This window comes from Fusarium oxysporum, chromosome XI, assembly GCF_013085055.1.
Source record: "Fusarium oxysporum Fo47 chromosome XI, complete sequence".
NCBI lineage: Eukaryota > Fungi > Ascomycota > Sordariomycetes > Hypocreales > Nectriaceae > Fusarium > Fusarium oxysporum.
Window position 1 is genome coordinate 1,422,069 of NC_072850.1, and position 18,941 is coordinate 1,441,009.

General features: G+C 47.2%; 8 protein-coding genes across 8 annotated transcripts; 4 read left to right on the top strand and 4 right to left on the bottom strand.

Annotated features, from left to right (window-relative positions):
- Positions 1-272: 272 nt before the first annotated feature.
- Positions 273-1,484, top strand: FOBCDRAFT_324323 (glycoside hydrolase superfamily; the record flags this gene model as incomplete). The annotated part of the gene is made up of 4 exons (XM_031192578.2): positions 273-343; positions 394-679; positions 731-893; positions 964-1,484. 4 exons carry the CDS (start codon positions 273-275, stop codon positions 1,482-1,484), a joined length of 1,041 nt encoding a protein of 346 aa, XP_031031424.2.
- Positions 1,485-1,527: 43 nt separating this feature from the next.
- Positions 1,528-2,841, bottom strand: FOBCDRAFT_192231 (S-adenosyl-L-methionine-dependent methyltransferase). The gene is made up of 3 exons (XM_059608722.1): positions 1,980-2,841; positions 1,765-1,921; positions 1,528-1,716 (listed from the first exon to the last, which is right to left on the bottom strand). The coding sequence occupies exons 1-3, from the start codon at positions 2,794-2,796 to the stop codon at positions 1,665-1,667; spliced, it is 1,026 nt and encodes a 341-aa protein (XP_059468063.1). The 5' UTR covers positions 2,797-2,841; the 3' UTR covers positions 1,528-1,664.
- Positions 2,842-2,995: 154 nt separating this feature from the next.
- FOBCDRAFT_208443 (uncharacterized protein) lies at positions 2,996-3,975 on the bottom strand (the record flags this gene model as incomplete). Its single annotated transcript, XM_059609232.1, has 3 exons — positions 2,996-3,324; positions 3,372-3,814; positions 3,869-3,975. 3 exons carry the CDS (start codon positions 3,973-3,975, stop codon positions 2,996-2,998), a joined length of 879 nt encoding a protein of 292 aa, XP_059468064.1.
- A 1,095-nt stretch (positions 3,976-5,070) lies between these two features.
- Positions 5,071-9,036, top strand: FOBCDRAFT_254080 (uncharacterized protein). The gene is made up of 5 exons (XM_059611085.1): positions 5,071-5,368; positions 5,422-6,162; positions 6,210-6,277; positions 6,458-6,494; positions 6,851-9,036. The coding sequence occupies exons 1-5, from the start codon at positions 5,223-5,225 to the stop codon at positions 8,880-8,882; spliced, it is 3,024 nt and encodes a 1,007-aa protein (XP_059468065.1). The 5' UTR covers positions 5,071-5,222; the 3' UTR covers positions 8,883-9,036.
- Positions 9,037-9,280: 244 nt separating this feature from the next.
- Positions 9,281-10,609, top strand: FOBCDRAFT_192238 (uncharacterized protein; the record flags this gene model as incomplete). Its single annotated transcript, XM_054707534.1, has 1 exon — positions 9,281-10,609. One exon carries the CDS (start codon positions 9,281-9,283, stop codon positions 10,607-10,609), a length of 1,329 nt encoding a protein of 442 aa, XP_054563509.1.
- A 65-nt stretch (positions 10,610-10,674) lies between these two features.
- Positions 10,675-13,009, bottom strand: FOBCDRAFT_233601 (major facilitator superfamily domain-containing protein). The gene is made up of 4 exons (XM_031192583.3): positions 12,582-13,009; positions 12,111-12,523; positions 11,298-12,028; positions 10,675-11,205 (listed from the first exon to the last, which is right to left on the bottom strand). Exons 1-4 carry the CDS (start codon positions 12,855-12,857, stop codon positions 10,907-10,909), a joined length of 1,719 nt encoding a protein of 572 aa, XP_031031429.2. The 5' UTR covers positions 12,858-13,009; the 3' UTR covers positions 10,675-10,906.
- Positions 13,010-13,706: 697 nt separating this feature from the next.
- On the bottom strand, positions 13,707-14,852 carry FOBCDRAFT_245196 (nucleoside phosphorylase domain-containing protein; the record flags this gene model as incomplete). The annotated part of the gene is made up of 1 exon (XM_031192584.2): positions 13,707-14,852. The coding sequence occupies one exon, from the start codon at positions 14,850-14,852 to the stop codon at positions 13,707-13,709; it is 1,146 nt and encodes a 381-aa protein (XP_031031430.2).
- A 1,088-nt stretch (positions 14,853-15,940) lies between these two features.
- Positions 15,941-18,808, top strand: FOBCDRAFT_147891 (uncharacterized protein; the record flags this gene model as incomplete). The annotated part of the gene is made up of 2 exons (XM_059608268.1): positions 15,941-16,151; positions 16,254-18,808. The coding sequence occupies 2 exons, from the start codon at positions 15,941-15,943 to the stop codon at positions 18,806-18,808; spliced, it is 2,766 nt and encodes a 921-aa protein (XP_059466207.1).
- Between the last annotated feature and the right edge of the window lie 133 nt (positions 18,809-18,941).

Sequence of the window (18,941 nt, forward strand, 5' to 3'; positions counted from 1 at the left end):
GAAAGCGGGATTTTCAGCTTCCGTGGGGGCTGGATCGCGAGGTGCTGTCTAGCGTGGCTCCGCCGAAGCTGACGGATCGTCATTTCACATTACTCTTTCAGGAACTGGGGCGCGAGGTGAAGTGTTAGTCCAGCTCGAACATGGCACTGCCATTGATTAAAGAGATTATTGAATTATGAGCGCATTTGCAGCAAGATTATTATAAAACAGTCCCTTCTCGCTGCCTCGATCAAGTCTATCAAATCACCAAAGTCCTCTCTTTCATTGTCATCATGCAGCTCAAGACTTTTACGTTTCCTTTCGCGGCTCAAACTGCCATTGCCAGCCAGGTAAAATGGGCAGGGTAGGTTTAACACGATCATCTATTTAGGGAAAGATGACTAACATGAGCAGTGTCAACTTGTTTGGTCTCGCCAACGATGTCAACATCCTCGGATCAGCTTACAACCCCTTCTTCGATCTGTCCTGCGAACCAAGCTATCACAGCTACCCTTACATCAACACTGTGGAGGATTACAAGTCATGGCACGATAAAGGCTTCAACCTCTTTCGAATCGCTATGACTTGGCAGCATGTTCAGACCTCGCTTGGCGGTAGCTTGAATGAGACAAACATGGAAACAGTTGACGAGCTGGTCAAGGCCATTACTGATGATGGTGGGCAAGCCATCCTGGACATTGTAAGTTCAGACAGTATGCTCTTTCAATTATTCACAAATTGACTATTCTAGCACAACTATGCACGTTGGTACTGCGCCGTGATTGACCAACCTGAAGTGTCAATCCTCAATCCCAACATCACCGTTACCAACGACCACTTTGCAGATCTCTGGACAAAGCTTTCCGAGAGATACAAATCAAACCCCAAAGTAATCTTCCAACTTATGAATGAACGTAAGTCAAACTCCTGGCACTCCTCAGCCCATAGTCCAATACCCGCAGTCAAACTGACAGATTTATCTAGCTCATGATCTTAACATCACCAAATGGGGCGCGACCAACCAGGCTGCAATTCTTGCGATCCGAAAGGTCACCGAAAAACAGAAAATCCTTGTCTCAGGAACACAGTTCGCTCGCCTCGTTGACTGGGAGGCTTTCTCTCAACCAGGCATCGGTCCCGGTCTGATTCAAGATCCCGCCAACAATACCCTTTACGATTTCCACCAGTACCTTGACGATATTGCCGGCGTATATGGTCTCTGTGAACCTTGGAGCGGTTATGTAAAGAAGTTTGAGGCAGTGACCCGCATCTTGCGCCGCAATGGCTTTCAAGGAACCGTCACAGAGTTTGGTGGCGGGCGTTTTCCTCAGTGCGCCGAGACCATTCAATCTATGCTGGCATTCCTTGACCGCAACAGTGATGTGTGGTATGGATGGACTGCATGGGGTAGCTTCAATGAGGGCTCGGATTTGTACCTGAGTTTGGACAAGAACTCGACCTACAACCTTATCACTAGGACTCTGGAGAAGTTCGTTCCGAAGTAGAATCGTACAGCTGATGGAATCTAAGGAAGTTGGCTCAGTGTGACAAGAAGATGAGGACAGAAGATTGTATTTTAGAATTATTTACATAATGAAAGTCAGACTACGTTTCAATCAGATAGAGTTCAATAATAACTTTACTTATTTAACTTTGCCAGTTTAAGAGAGAAACAATACGTGTTCTTATAAGAAGGCGCCACTTAATTTCTCCGGCTTCTGTCCATATACAACATATCTACACAAGGTTAGTTTAGTGCATTGCCGATATGGTTCCTTGACTTACATAGGCCAGTAAGAATGAATGGTTCTGTCTTTCATTTCGCGGCGAACCTTGGCGAGTAATACATCCAGCTCTTCTTTAGTCCAGCCCAGGACGCGTGTATAGACAGCAGAGCTAAGACCTTCAAGGCCGGAGCTGATGTTTTCGAGATTCCAAGCACCTACCCACGGTCAGTTCATTCGCAACCCTAGGATACTGAACCAAAGAGTGATGCTTACCAAGCTCCTTGTGCTTCTTGTCTCTCGGCCAAGTATTCTGAGGCCATTTGAACACGACTTGTTGAACATTCTGAAAGCCCTGGGCTTCAAGCTGTTCCTTATACTTATTTGCCCCGTCGAATGGCCTTCCAATCATCATTGTGCCGTCCAACAGCTTGGTGACCCATTCATGAGTTGCTGAGTCTTTTGTGAGAGTTCCATCATCGCTGGTAATTGGGTAAATATCGGCCAGTTCGATCCAGCCGCCGGGATTGAGATTTTCATATGCCTTCGCGAAAAAGCCGGGCCAGTCAGCAATAGACGCAGTCATCATGCGACTGTAGATGAAATCGAACTTGACATGGAATGTCCATGGCTCTTCAATGTCGTCGACCTGGAAGCTCAAGTTGGGAGGGACGAAAGGACTTTGGATGGGGCTGAGGTCAATCCCGATGACTGAAGCGCTGGGATGCTCATCGGCGAAGTCCATGGCCCAAATACCAGTCCCGGTTCCAACGTCTAGTACATTGTGCAATTGATGACCTTCGAGACCGGCGGGCGATAAATAAAGCTTATCATTGAAGGTGAGAAGAAATAGATGATGTTGCAAATCGAGCCTATCCTGCTCCTGCTCATCGTTGGGGATCACATACTGCCCGTCTTTGTAGGCGTGATATGTGCGACCATTCTCTTGACGATATTTCAGAATGCTTGAGGTAATTGACGAAGTGGAGCTCCCTTCAGTTGAAGCAAAAGAGTCAGTATCGCTGGCAGTATCAGTCTCAGCCTCGTCAACTTCTAGCGCCACGGGATCGGCGGTCGAGGTAGGATCAGCCATTATCAAGACAGCAAAAATAATGTTTGAGGGATAAAACGGGATGCCATGATTGGAACGTGAGGGGCAGTTCACATGCTGGCTCGGTTAATTGTCCTGATGTGTATATTGTTGGAACCAACAGACTGGGGTTCCCCAACAAGGGTGAGGAAAGGTTAATTGATCGATTCTACCGAAGCGGCTATTCTACGATATTGCATGATCAGAACGTGAAAATCTTGCTAATATCCTCTGCAAAGTTCTTGGCTAGAGCTTTGTGAATACCAACACCCGCATGATAAGTATCAGTCCAGAGGCAATCGTTCCCGCCATAGCATGTCGCGTCTTTGGCACCATACTCTTTGAAGTTTTTCACCGCGGCGTTGAAAGTTGGTTTCGTGTCAAACACCTTCACCTCGATGCCTGAGTCAGACTTTGCAAAAGCAGCAGCGCGCTCAGTCAGGGCTTTGTTATAGGCAATGATGTCTGAACGAAGCGTCTTGAGGTCCGACTCAGGCTGTCCGTTCATAGCTGGGATTTGGTCCGCGAAAGCTGACATGAAATTAACTTGAGTCATTGGATTAAGGAAAGAGACATACGAGGAACACTGAGAAGAGCAAACTTCTTCAAGCCAGTCTCAGACAGAGTCTTCAGGAGCTCAAAGTACCGATCCATGGTCTTCTCAACAGGCGCGGCTGATTTCTTCCAGAATGGCTCGCCGAGATCATTGATACCAATCCAAACTGCAACAAGAGTGTCTGCAGAACTGATTTTGTCTGCGACATATTCCTTGTACTGAGCAACCTGATCATCAACACAGTACTGTGCATATGTCGAGACGATTTCCTTGTCAACTGTAGCGCCCGTAACAGCAAAGTCATAAGTCAGGACCGTAGAAGTGTTCAGCACGCTAGTCAATTGGCCCACCCAGTTCAATCCATTTGCCGTTGTTTGTCCTGGTAGAGAGGGATTTCCGAGAGGGTTGCCAGCGCTGGGCAAGTCGCCTCCGGGCCAGAAGCCAACAGTAGAGTATGAATCGCCACTGAGAGTTTTATAAGAGCAATAGCTTAAACAATTCGAAAAAGAGATAGCTTACAAGATAATCAGGTTTTTGGCAGCACCAGCAGCTCTGGACAGTACAGGGATAGCTGTCGCCTGGGACAGTCCAGCTGCCAGAATCAAAAGTTGAAGAAACGACCTCATTTTATGAGTATAATACAACGAAAAGAACAAAAGAAGATGGGGAAACAAAAACAGATAAGTTCCCAAACGTGACAAAGGCGTTTTAACCTTTAAACTGATCATCTTGACCCGCAACGTCCCTGCCAAGATGTTACATCCGGAAGATTGGTGACGTTTCATGATATAGCGTCCGATTGGTGGAAATGGGATAGTGATTAGAGCGGCGACTGGTTTCTCGCCTTTGAAAAACGCATTCAAGGTGGAGAAATATGAAATATAATTATAAAGTAAAGTAAAGTAATGGCATTCTTTTAAAGATAAACAGTTTAAATACAAAGGAAGAATAAGCATAATATTATACGTTAAATTAATATAAATTTAAATTAAATCTAGATAACATCATTGGGAAACAAGGAACTCGGTTATAATTAATTGTGTAAGAGGGAGACTCTTAACTAGGCTGATACCTAGTAATGACTCTATTCACAGTCTATGGGAAATATGGCGATGGCCATGAACGTGGAAAGTACAACAGTACGAATTCGTCTTGCTGACCATCACAGCCTGTTAATCGTACGGATCTCGCTAGTAGTAGCTGATCGCAGACTGAAACAGATGTGCTATTTGACACCTGTGACTGAGAGCTTATATTCACCACATAAAACTGAGCAGATTGAAACATTCAGCTTTTCTACGAAAATCTAGGACTCGTAGTGAGGTATGGCGATAGAAAGATGATACATCACTCTTGGCTAAGAGTTAGAGTCGAGAGAGCTAGCCGATTTGGAGACGGAGTTGACCAACCGGGCAAAGGGGAGTTTTTTTTTTTTTTTTTTTTTTTGGGGTAGGTTGGAGATATTGGAGCAACATTAAGATGCAAATGTAGCGAAGATGAACCAAGAGGCGAACAACAGGCATAGAGTGAACTATTCGATTTTTTTTCTTATCTCGTCTTGATCAATTGAAAATATCCCTTCCTCGGCTTGATCCTTATCAATCTACCTCGGCATTCTTTAACGACCCACAATCACGACTTTTGCTTGTGGGCCTTAGTCTAATTTAGAATCACATGGCACCGAGAACGTCTCCTGATTTTTGCTTATATCCTTTGGCATTTTAGTTTTTTCATTTATAGTCATTCCTTCCTTCCTATTCTGAATCTGTATCTTTAGCATAGGAATTATATTCTGACCGAGTGCACCCTTTGTTTATCTTATACCCTATCACGCAAATTTCTTTCTTTATTTTCTCCACCAAGTCCTTTCGAGATGTCCAGTATCGATAAGCCGCTATCAGAAAGCCAGGCCTCGAGACCTGGTGACATCGAAGCTGTCAGAAAGTCTATCATTGATCTTCTACGCCAGCCTGACTACGACGATGGAAGTGCCGGCCCTGTTCTTGTACGCCTAGCCTGGTAAGTCTATCGGGACTCGACAAACGTCTGCTGGTGACTAACGCAGCCTACAGGCACTCTTCTGGCACATATGACGTAGAAACAGACACCGGAGGCTCAAATGGCGCTGGCATGCGCTACGAAGCTGAGGGTGGTGATCCTGCCAACGCCGGCCTTCAGAATGCTCGCCTCTTCCTAGAGCCCGTCAAGCGTCTTCACCCATGGATCACATACTCAGACCTATGGACACTTGCCGGTGTGACTGCCATTCGAGCCATGGGAGGCCCGGAAATCGATTGGGTGCCGGGGCGAACCGATTTTGTAGACGATAGCAAGCTTCCACCTCGCGGCCGTCTTCCTGATGCGGCTCAAGGAGCAGACCATATCCGAGACATCTTTTACCGAATGGGCTTCAACGATCGTGAGATCGTGGCCCTCAGTGGTGCACACAGCCTCGGACGCTGCCATACGGAAAACTCGGGCTTTGAGGGTAAATGGGTCAATAATCCGACACGATTCTCGAATCAATATTTCCGCCTCCTGCTGTCCGAAAAATGGACTGAGAAGACAGTCCCTGAATCTGGTGTTACTCAGTTCTCCTCTGTTGACCCTGACACAGAAGAGGAGTTGATGATGCTCCCAACCGATATGGCTCTGACAACAGACCCTGAGTTCTCCAAATATGTGCGTCTGTATGCTGACGATAAGGAATTGTTCTTCAACGACTTCAAAGCAGCATTCGCCAAGCTGTTGGAGCTGGGAATAGCAAGAGACGCAGAGGGGAACATTACGAACAGCGATAACGAGAAGGGAGGGTATAGAAGCGCGCCGAAAAAGAGCGATTCGGTCTCAACTAATGCAGGATTCGGGCACGGAACCAAGACAAATGGTTGCCCAGTTATGCACGCCAGGGCAAAGCTTTGACGTATTGTATGTTAATTATATCCACGTAGAGTATAGATGGGATAGAAGATAGACGAGTATAATTAGATGGCTATAGATTTGTTTGTTTATATAACTATGCATAAACCTCGAAATCTATCTGCTTAAGGGCTTCTGGTGACCTTATTTTGCTGCTTGCAGTCTTTAAATTCTGAATAATCCGCATAGGTCGTAATAACTCTGCTACATGGATATTTGGTAGGTGGTATTATTGATTGAGTGCCTCATTGTTGGATTATAGCGATCAATTTAATGTCGTTAACTGTACCCAGTCCATCTTCGTCGAGTCCAGTAGTCAATTTGGGAGGGCTGACAGCTGAATTTATTGCGCTCTATGCCTAATTCAGGAGTGTCCCAGCGCGATAAAAAAACGAGCAGAAAGAATTACACAATTCTGACATCATAACGTGATCTGATAGGCTAGCGCCAAGGAGCGGAAAATCCCCCCTCCACTGCCATGGGGCTTTTCTTCTCAACTTGATACTGGTATTACGTCTGTGAAGCAAAGAGACGTCGTATTAGCGACCAGTCCGTGCATTAGATCAGGTAAATGAGACCCAGGGATCTGGCCAAGGAGCTTGATGCTGCCGCCCCCACCATGAACGACATGCTCGATTTCTTGCCCGTCCCCACTCTTGTGGTGTCACCATCGTATCGCATCCAAAGAGCCTCAGCCGGCTTGCTCGAGGCATGGGGACGTAGGCGCGAGGTACTCGTCGGCCAAGACCTCTTCACTGCCCTCTATCATGGATCGCCTACCGAAAGGTTCGATCGTATTCCCTTTGTCTACGCGATTGAGACTGCACTTGAGGCTCGAGCTCTCCGTCTATGCCATGCGGCCTATGTCGCGAATGGAATTTCTTGGACTGCGCGTATCATGCCCGTGCACGACGGCGATGAGCTGTTGTGCCTGGTCATAGAATGGGAACAGGATGAGCTTCACACTACAACTCAAAACGGCGAGATAACACAGAGCTGGCTGCCTATTGACGATGCTTTCCGCATCCTCGTCCAGGCTGTTAAGGATTATGCCATCTTCCTGCTCGATACTCGCGGTAACGTGATGACCTGGAACACCGGAGCAGAGCTAAACAAGGGCTACAAGAAGGAAGAAATCATTGGCAAGCACTTCACAACCTTCTATGGCGAAGAAGATATCCGGTCTCGGAAGCCCGAAAGAGAACTCGAGATTTGCTTGCGTGAAGGCAGGGTTGAAGATGAGGGCTGGCGCTACCGTAAGGATGGCAGTCGGTTCTGGGCCAACGTCGTTATAACGGCCATCTACAAGAACAACATCCATGTTGGTTTCGGCAAAGTCACCCGGAATCTCACTGAGCGAAAAGAGGCAGAACTGCGGCTTACTGCTGCTTACGAGGAGAGCACGAAGTTGAAGAACGATTTCCTGGCAAATATGAGTCACGAGATCCGTACGCCTATGCATGGTGTACTATCTGCCTGCTCCTTACTACTGGATAGTCGGCTCACTGAAGAGCAACGGGAGACGGCTAATATGATTCAAGAGAGCGGACAGGTCCTATTACGCATCATCAACGATATCCTCGACTACTCAAAGATCGCGGCCGGCACCTTTCCCGTCAAGAATGAGAGGCTGGATATCGCGAATGTGATTACATCGGCTGTACGCAGAGTTCAAACTACTCTGCAGCCCGGAGTATCTCTAAAGCTGAACTTATCACCAAACTTGCCAAAATGGGCAGAGGGGGACGCTTTGAGGTACCGCCAGATCTTTGAGAATCTCCTCAGCAATGCTGTAAAGTTCACCGAGAAGGGATACATTTCGGTGAATGCATCGATGCTCACTGAAGACGAGACCAGTGACACGATACAAACGGAGGTCTGGGATACCGGGCATGGCGTGACAGAAGCCGACGCGCAAGAACTGTTCAAACCCTTCACGCAGCTCGATACCCCACACCAGAAGCGGCGCCCAGGAACAGGCCTTGGGTTATCAATTGCGAAATCACTTGTTGAGTTGTTGGGAGGGAGAATTGGATATAAGCCTAACCCGGAACGGCAGGGCAGCATCTTTTGGTTCTCATTCAAGGTCAAAAGGCTCAGTAGCCTTCATCAGGCCGAATCTATCATCGCTCCACCAGGAGGCAGTAGTGAATTACCGCATCAGGAGCTTCAAGGAGGCGAGGATCTTGCGACGCAACTGGAACAGTTATTGAAGATCTCACCAACAAAGAGGATCCTTGCGGCCGAGGACAACATCATCAACCAGAAGGTCCTAGTCGGAATGCTGCATGGCTTTGGCTTCAAAGATATAACCGTTGTTTCAGATGGCGCTCAAGCTGTGTCGTCACTATCCGCGGCGGCGAATACCTTTGACTTAATACTCATGGATATCAGCATGCCGATTATGAATGGTTACGAGGCAACACTCCGGATACGTCGTAGTAGTATACGTCTACCTATAATTGCCATGACTGCTTACGCGCTTAAAGGCGACATGGAGCGTTGCTTGGAGAAGGGGATGGATGATTATATCCCCAAGCCAATGGATAAGCAAGTGCTGATGAGGAAGCTGTTGAAGTGGCTTCAGAGTCCAGGCGACGTAATACAGACATGATCAGGAGTCATTCAGGAATTTGCCTTGTCACCATACTACAAGATTAGATACACAACTCATACACTTTCGGAAACACTTGCTTGGTATTATTTCTATACACAGAAGTCAAGGGTCATAGCCACATGCCTTTAAGCAGAATTGATAAAGATCGTTTGGGCACAAATCCTATTTTAGAGGCAATGAAGCTTCACTGGATCTATCCCCGGCGAAATTACCCCAATTATAACATAGCATCCGATTGGTGGATTTAGCAGAGCAATCGTGTGCCTGGATGGGTAATGAATACCAACGACCATAATTGGCTGGGTTATTTTCATATCAATATATAAGACCATAAGCGGCAGGCAGCAACATTGCTGCGGTCTGAATTCTTCCCTATCATCTTAACGAACTCGGAAATGCGACGCAGATTGCACGGAGAAGAGCCTTGGGATGCTGGGAACATCTGGGCCATAGGCCGTGAGGAGTGTTGGATGTTCCTCGCGCCTGAAAAGAAACAGCGGATGAGAATGCCGGTCCTTGATTTGGAAGGCTATATGGAACCTTCAGACTTCTGCACGCATCATCTGAGTTTCGACGCTTTCAAGTTTCTCTGTAACTCAATGGAAGGTGTCAAGATCGACTCGGACGAAGGGACAATTTTACAATCGACCCAATCGACGTTGCAGCATTTACAGGGCCAAACCCACGTAGAGACGCTTCCCGCCGAGCTTCTGGCAGCAATATTTGAACTCCTCAAAGTAGAAGAGTTTATGGCTTTGGCCTTGTGCTCGCAAACGCTCTGGTCTCATGCCATCAGGTGGGTAAAAGGTGGTTACATCCGGTGGAAGAACAAATATTCCTGGGTCAACACTTCAATAATTTGCACTGTCGGGAGACTTCGCGTACTTCCCAAAGCGTTGCAACACATATTACCAAAAGCAACCCCTGATGATGAAGAGAGGGAATCCGAGCAGACTGGCCAACTATATAACCTAGAGACAACTCGTGCATCGATCTGGTTCGAAGAATCTGTGGAAAATTACGAGAGTGTACCATTCCCCTACGACTATTCATACGAAGAGGCATTCCTCAGGCAGCTTGAAGGGGCTGTTATCCCAGAAAGCCTCCACTTACCCATGAAGGCCTGTTTGCCAACTCTTAACCTTGAACCTGGAAGCAATTGGTTTTTGCGCAACCTGACCGATCAAGAGTACATAAGAATGGAAGCTGTAGTCACCCCTGATGACGAAGCCACTATTTCGCTGCCAGGCCGTAAGTGGCTCACACTGGATATTCTTCTCCTATGGGTCATCAGTTGGAAAGCAGACTACAGAAAGAACAGAAAGACGACTTGGTCTTGGGAGCAGCTCGAAACCTTTGAAGGTTTCACTGATCGAGATCTCTCAGATGCGTGCCAAGGCCCAGGCTACGGACCAATGTGTTCCGACTTTTGGCCAATCTGGGTCGGCCCTTGGGCTGGCCACAGACTAGACGTTATTACCGAGGAAAGGTTGGATAATGGCTGGAAGGATCGGACTGAGAACATCACGAGATTAGCCCCCCAAATGCTGCGTGTATTCTATGGGCGTTCTCTTGCGATGAAGAACGAACATCAAGAGTACTGGGAAGAGGCTTTTAGGCAAGATGGTGACCAATGGAAGTTCAGGGAGTCATGTCCACTTCCATGGGAGGACTTTGACCTAGACTGGGACAAGCCAAAACAGAGATTGTCTCGGATCACGTGAGTTTCAAAGTCTCTTAAAGGGATGCACGTTGATATCAATTGCTTGATATGTGTATGGGGACTTTTACCAGTGGTTGTCATATGTTTTATATTAGTATTGTCTAGTACTTTGAATTGACCACGAGATTGATTAACTCAACGCGCTCAGTATACATTTATAAGGTAGCCAGGTCCAATAACCTCAATGATTCCGGCTGCCACCCCTCTTAGGTGAGTAGTCTGACCGGAAAAGAAACCATTGGAAGCATCAAAAGAAGGTAAAAAGATCCCCTTCATCGTACAAAAAGTCAGGAGTGTTCTATGAGCTCTGTTTCTTGACATGGATATTCGTCCACTTGGTAAATAAGCTCGTAATGACTGTGATGCCACAAGCCGCAATAGTAATTGCAAAAGCAACTTTGATGCCCCATGCATAAGCATGCAGTATACCATCCAACTCAGCACCGGAGAAATTCTGACGCAGAGTAGTGGCACCAGTTTCCGTCACTGAGGCGGGATCGATGGTCGGTGCAGTACTGGACAGCTTGTGAATGATCTGGTTGATGAAGCCAGATTGCGCAGCCGTGATTAAGAATGTTCCACCGAGGGTTCGGGCAACTGCAAAGGTAGAAATAGATGTCAGCTGGTGGGACGATAAAAAGAAGGAAATGAAGACCAAGACATCTAAGGAGAAGAATAGAAGGGCTCACATATGATGATCGAAGTCACAGGAGCCATGTCACCGGGCGCAGCAAACGCCTGCGAAATGACAATAGGAACCTGGAGACCAATACCGTATCCGAAGCCCGCCAAGATCTGATATCCCACCCATTTTCCCGTTGAGGTCCCGATGTCAAGAGTATAGAACAGGCCGGATGCAATAGTGACGATCACTGAACTAACCACCAGATATGGAGCTGCAGTGCCCGTCTTCGTGATAGCTTTGCCAGACGCAAATGTCGCAACGCTGAATAACGCGATAAGAGGAATGTTTCGTACACCCGAGCCTATCGGACTCTGATTATCGATGCTCTGGAAGTAGATAGGCAAATAGTAAAGCGTGATGAAGTATGAACCAGCAAAGAAGAAGCCCCATACAGCGTTGACCCAAACTGTCCTTTGGCGAATTAGTCTTGGGGTCAACATTGCGCGCTCTCCCAGCCAGAATTCTACCCCAATCAGTGCGGTAACCATAAGAACGAAGCCGACCAGTAAGCCGATGACGACACTAGAGTTCCAGGCATGGGTCACACCACCGTATTGAAGAGCCAGAAGTAAAGACAAAGATGCACCCATCACGAGCGCTGTGCCTATAAAGTCCATCTGTAAAAGCTTCTCCTTGAGTGTAGCATCGACGACCTTGACCCCTGCTGGGGTTTTGAAGGTGAGAAGAATGACGAGAACAGCCAGGCCACCAATGGGCAAATTGATGTAGAAGCACCTAAAGAAAGATTGTTAGTTCACCTCTGGCCAATGAAAGGCATAGTTGTTTTGTAACAAGAATCTCAAGAGAGTCTACTTACCATCTCCAGCTCGCCCCATCTGTAAGTCCCCCACCAATGAGTGGTCCGGCAACAGCAGCAATACCATACGACAACCCGATGAAACCCGTGTATGTAGCTCTTTTCTCGGGCTCAGCAATAAAGGCAGGAATTGTGTACACGCCAGGTGCAATACCCGAGGCGCCCAACCCAGCGATAGAACGTCCAACAATCACAGTCGTCGAGTTACGAGCGACAGCGCTGATCAAACTCCCAAGTTCAAAGATGAGGAGAGACACCAAGAAGCTCGTTTTCAGAGGAAAGAACTTGTAGATCTTACCCCACAGTGACTGGAAGGCCCCAAGGGTGAGGAAGTATGCTGAGCCGTACCACGAGATGTCTTGCAACCGGCCGAACTGGTCGGTAATCTTAGGTACAGCGGTCGCAACGATGGTCTTGATCAAGGTCAGCGTTGAGGATTTAAGAAGGACTGTCTGGGATACCTGAGCTTACCTGGTCGAGAGAGCAGAGAGTAATACTAAGCACGAGCGCAAGCATGATGAAGAACATCTCCAAGCCTTTCGGGTATTCGATGGGCTTTTCTGCCTCGCTCACACCTTTTTCCTGATCTTTATTCGCATCTCCCTCGTTAACGTCTGGCGCATCTGTGCCATTAGCAGTTGAGGATGTCACAATGGACGGTTCTCTAGACCCGGAAGCCTGCTTCTCCTCGTCGAGGCCCATGGTTGTCAATTTGTCCGTGGTCATATTTGTTTCGTTGTCGATCATCTAGTAAGAGGGAGTTACCGGTTGAGACATGTAATTTTGTCGTATGGTTCGAAAGTTGATTCGGCGACAAGATCTAAGGGGTTCCGAAGCGCAACCCCAAATTGCAGGTAGCGTTAGGTTAAAGAACAAGGCTAACGGCACCAGAACCTTTACAAATATTCTTCACGCCCGAGATATAGCAAGATAAATTAAAAGGAATAGTTCTACTATATATTCCTGGCACAGTCGATTTTACAACGGAGGTAGTTGTGACAAACGCCGCGAAGTCGTTAAGTCCGTTAAAGCCGACTACCCTCACAAGGGGAAGCATTGCAGACAATCTTATACCACGTCATTGAAATGTCAGACATCATTAAAAGATCTTTAGAATGACTAAGAAATTAGAATAGCTAGCTTAGTAGGTATATACTGCATCTATTTTCTACCCTGACATGAGTTAGGCGGATCATGGTTCTAAACTGTCTAAAGAATGTCTCAGTCAAAGATAGAAGCACAAACGAGACTGCTAATAATGACTAGTACTTAATTTAGGATGGAGAGCCTGTGCTTGCCCCTCATTGCCTTCTCTATGGCCAGGTGAGACATGGAGTTAGTATTCTGTTGACCGCCAGCAGGGTGAGCCTGATTCATGAGCCGCGCCGAGCAAGGAGAATGGTACAAAATTCTCCGTATGTCTTAAGATAAGCTAGTAAGCTTCCGACGCTAATAATGGTTCTATTAAAGGGTAGTCGTATATCGACACATCGATTTGGTGGAAGATGACGTCTATTAATGTTGCACATTTAATGAAGTAGCCTGTTGCTCTTCAGTCAAAGCAATTAAATTCAGCGCACCGCAATCACACCTGATTCAGAAAAATTCCATTACGTTTCCTTGTTGCACACCAGCGCCAGACTGAATATTCGCCTTGAATGACGACCCTTCCTGCTCGTAAGCTCGAGGTGGCTGGGTAGATGAAACGCGCATTCGATTGCCCTGAATTACATCATGCACCGTCTCAATCGTCCCACCATAGTTTGATCCATGTTGTCTCGCTAAGAGGGAATGGCCTGGGGGAGGAGTAAGCTTTCTGTCGGTGTGAATGTACCGCTTCAAGATAGCTTTCGATGTTGCAGCGGCCATTGCAGCAGCATAGTCTTGCCACTCCTTGGTCTTCTCACAATCAGCAAAGTCGGATACCCCTTTGACAATGATGCATGGAAACTCTTGCCATATTCCTGCACCTTCCATCTCGAATGCAATTATATCCTCAGCAGCGGCGATACGATCACGGTGTTCAGCAGAGATCATGACCGTATCGCCTGAAGCCATGGGTCCAAAGTGGATAGTAGGTGCTTGTATGTCGATGGTTTGATCGGCTTTCTGTCCTCTCAGGGCCACTGGTTGCGACATTGATCCAGAAGCGCTAATAATTCTTTTTTCTGGCCTGTCATATCTTCCATGCTGGCCTAGTCGAGCAGCAGTCTCTTTCAGTTCCTCAATAGACGTCGCAGAACCTTTCATGAGACGTCTCTTTCCCAAGAATGTTTGGAGGCTTTCCAGGAGATTGAGAATTTCTTTGGGTACCAGATCACCATGAGAGGTCTTCTTGCGGACAAACTCCTGATCTGTCTGGTGGCCAAAGTCATATTGAATGATGGAGTCGCTGATAACCACGTCGCCCAGACGAATACCATTTTCATCTGTGGAAGGAACGGCACCGCAAACTCCAACTAGTATTGTGAGGCAAATATTTGGGTAGCTTGTGCGTAGGTCTGAAGCAGCGGTTGCGGAGTTTACCTTTCCCTTGCCTAGCAATACTATCACGACATAATGCTTATCGATACGCCCAGTGACATACATGTTCCGATCCCCACCAGTTTTGCCGAATTGATCACCATCCTCATCCCAGAACTCATCAACTACCATGCAGACAGCATCGAACTCAAGGGGCAAGGCGCAAACGAGGGCGACTGCAAAGTCCTCTCGGCCGGCAGGTCGCTGGTGGCTGCTCATTTCGGAGAGGATGTTCCCTTTCTGCCCTCATGTATAGGAAAAGAGAACCAGCTTTGTTCTCGAAGAGCTCGGTATTTGGGTCAGGGTCAAGAAATGTCGTGGTAGAACCAGACAAACTTTAAGCTCTTGACTGAATGCAGGATATTAATCTCTAGTTACTTAGATAAAGCAGACAAATTTCCAGGGTTTTCGTTTTCTGGGTCGAGCGTGATGGGTGTTGGGGGCCCCGATGTTTCATAAGTGGCTGGCGGCTGACTGCTCGTTATCTTCAGCGGTGTGGAGTCGCCCGTCATCCAGCTCTTTTGCAGGTGGCATCGTGATCGGCTTACAATACCCGAGCCTGATTCAGACATGCATGAAGTGTTGCAGGTGCTTATGTGAACGGATCCCTATGCCAATTTATTGACTTGACTCCGTTTATAGCAAAGCAGATGATACGAATCTGTTTGTCAATCAGAAATCTTCTCTTTGTCAGAACAGATGAAAGTCAAAAAGATTTGAGAGGCCATTAGAATAGCATTGACCTTTCTTCAACTTTCCTGTGTTGGTGACAATTCTTTGTGGCTGCATAGGTTGTTTCGTGTCTGCAGGTGTTGACCCAATGCCAGACCTGGAATTTGCTCTGCGGGCTTGAGGCCAGGCTTGGCAACCAGGATCATGCAGGGTAAGTAGTAACCAGCACATGGCACTGCCCACTCCCTCTTTCTTCGGCAATTGATATTGATAGCGATGTTGAGCATCAATCGTCAATATAATTACTCGATAATGGGGAATCAAAAGCCAATAAAAGAGATCCCTTTGTTCCATCTGCTGTAGAAGCGTAGCAGTGTCGTGGATAATCACCCATGTGTTGTGCGAGCATCAGATCATCCGTAAAGTGATCAGAGTCAGCCAATCAAACCCTATAACTTCTGAATGTGCTGGGGGTTTGAAAATGAGGCTGAGTGCTTAACTGCGTGTCGCGGTAAGTCGGTGTGACCATGAGAAATTTCTTTCCCCTATGCCAAACGGCCCGCCTAGTTCTTCATCTTTCGTCGAACGTTTCCCACGTCACCAATGAATACGGGAATAATCATCGATGACTAGGGATGTCCGGACCATCGCAATTACATCAAGCTGGCTCGGAGTTTGCGAGCACAATCACCGGGCATAATGTCGACTTGGGCAACAAGACGCTGACCCGCAGAGACACGGCTCAAACAATAAATTACCACAACTATTATGGACACTCTACAGCCATCTTGGACGAAAAGGCATGTGAGCATCGCGGAGAGAAGCGAAAATGTACAGATGAGGAAGGTTCGTTCTCGTTACATCCACTCAGGGGCCTCAGGCATCATGAGTCTAGACTAACCTTCTCTTGATAAGCAGAACAAAGTAGGCAAATTAATCCGCCACTAGAAAATCTACTTCAATCTTTAAGATTCAATCAAATCGACGCTCGGCATGACAATATCAAGAAAGCTCATGCAAAAACATGCAAATGGATCCTCAAGAGAGGGGAGTACCTCGACTGGCTGAATCCCGACAAGGTCGATGAACACCATGGCTTTCTATGGATAAAAGGAAAGCCTGGAGCAGGGAAGTCCACTTTAATGAAGTTCATTCTCAGCAATGCCCGCAGAAGAATGAAAGACAAAACCATCATCTCTTTCTTCTTCAATGCACGAGGAGAAGAGTTGGAGAAGTCAACCACTGGCATGTACAGGTCACTGTTACTGCAAATGCTGCAGCAACTTCCAAGGCTTCATAGTCTTCTCGATCCTGGGTTGATCTTAGGGATCAGCGAGAATCATGACTGGAGTGTTGAGGCACTGAGAACACTTTTTGAGCAAACTTTGGAAGGCCTTGGGGATTCTTCCGTGGTTGTCTTTATTGACGCTCTGGATGAATGCGATGAGTCCGAGATTCGCTCAATGGTGTCATCATTTAAAAACTTAGGTAACCTGAGCGCAGCTGAAGGAGTCAGTTTCCAGGTATGCTTGGCAAGCAGACACTATCCTCACATTACGATGCCAAAGAAAATTGAGCTAGTTCTTGAAGGACAAGAGGGACATGATCAGGACATCATTTCGTATCTTGACAGTGAGTTGGAGATTGGCGACAGCAAGCTCGCTCAAGAGGTCCGGGCTCAGATCAAAGAGAAGGCGTCAGGTGTTTTCATGTGGGTTGTTCTTGTATCTGGCATTCTGCAACAGAAGTACGATCAAGGGCGCATCCACACTTTGAAGAAAACAATTCGGGAGATACCAGGGGACCTGCACGAGTTATTTCGAGATATTCTGACCCGAGACGATACAAACAAGGATGAATTGCTGTTATGCATTCAATGGGTTCTCTTCGCAAGACATCCACTAAAGCCAGAGCAGCTTTATTTTGCCATTCGATCACACACAGAATACGCCACTTGCAAGTGGGATCGAGATGAAATACCGGAAGACGCCGTTGGCAACTTCATTCTAAGTTCCTCCAAAGGCCTTGCTGAAGTCACAAGGGCAAAACAAGACCCAACAGTTCAGTTCATCCACGAGTCAGTCAGAGATTTCCTTCTTAAGGACAACGGCCTCAGGGTTATCCTGTTGGATGCGAGTGGCGATCTGAGTGCAGAGAGCCACGATCAGTTGAAGAAGTGTTGCTTTGAGTATACGCAATCTTACTGGAAAGAGAATGGTTTACCGGCAGGCGACTCCAAGCATCAGATCTTGGAAACTCGTGTTCTGGCAGACTATGGGTTTCCTTTTCTGAGGTATGCCGTACAGAATATTCTTTATCATGCGAATGCAGCAGAGGAGGGACATATCGACCAGACCAGGTTCTTTGGAAGTTTCCCACTTGCAAATTGGATTCGACACAATAATGTCTTCCAGGACAAAGAAGTGCGCCGACATACCACTGGTGCAAGCCTTTTATACCTCCTGGCGGAGTACAACTTTGGGGGCCTTATTGAGAGCCACCAAGGAAGCCAGTCCTGCTTTGACATTGAAGGTGAACGCTACGGGGCTCCTATCCTTGCAGCAATGGCTACGGGCAGTCGACCAACAGTCTGGAAGCTACTCAAAAGGGAGACACGCGATGAGCCAGCAACGTCACGTTTACACTCCTTGTGCAATGAATACGACGTAGAAAAGAAAAGGAAGCACGGCATTGGGCGCAGCTTCAGATTTAACACAACATGGGGTCTTCTTTGCAATATCTTACAAGATGACGACCTCATTGTGGCGTCGTTTGCTATTGCTTCGTCCAAAGCCTACACATCTATAAACTTCCGAACCCCCCGTGGCGAGACACCGTTTTCAGTTGCCATTCAACACAGTCATGATATCTCTGCTACTTTAGGATTTCTCATTGAGAACGGAGTCTACATTGAATCTAGAGACCAGCTCAAGCGGACGCCACTTTGTCTCGCTGCTGCAAATGGAAACACAGCTGTTGTAGCTTTCCTACTTAAAAATGGCGCTAATGTTCAGAAAACCTGCATGCATGGCAAGACACCACTTACGTATGCTGCACGTGGAGGCAGTGAAGAATGCATGCGATTGCTGATCTCGGGTGGAGCCAGTGTTGCTGCGACAGATGACTGGGGACAGACAGCACTTTTCCAGGCCGCGTGTAGCCCAAACGAGCCCGAAGCCAAGATGCAATTATTAATTGGCCATGGCGCGGATGTTCATAGGGTAGACAACAGTGGCTGTACGCCACTCTCATATGCGGCCCTACTTGGCGCTAAGGCTTGTCAGCTACTGCTTGACCATGGGGCAGATGTAAATGCAGCTGACAATCGTGGTGGGACACCTCTATCATATGCTGCTTCATGCCATGCCTATGGTGCTGAGGATTGTGTGCAGCTGCTTCTACATCGAGGAGCAATTCCTGACAAGGTTGATGAGGCTGGAAACACTGCTCTTTCATATGCTACTACAAAAGCTGTTCAGGACCTGATATCCAGTTATATTTAGACTTCAATCACAACTATTACTCAAAAGGCCTTCCATACTTGGAGCAGACTGCATCTCTCTCCACATATCACTCGATATCGACCATGCGCGTGACGACCTCAGACAGGGTGTTATGTAGTTGGTTGAACTTTGC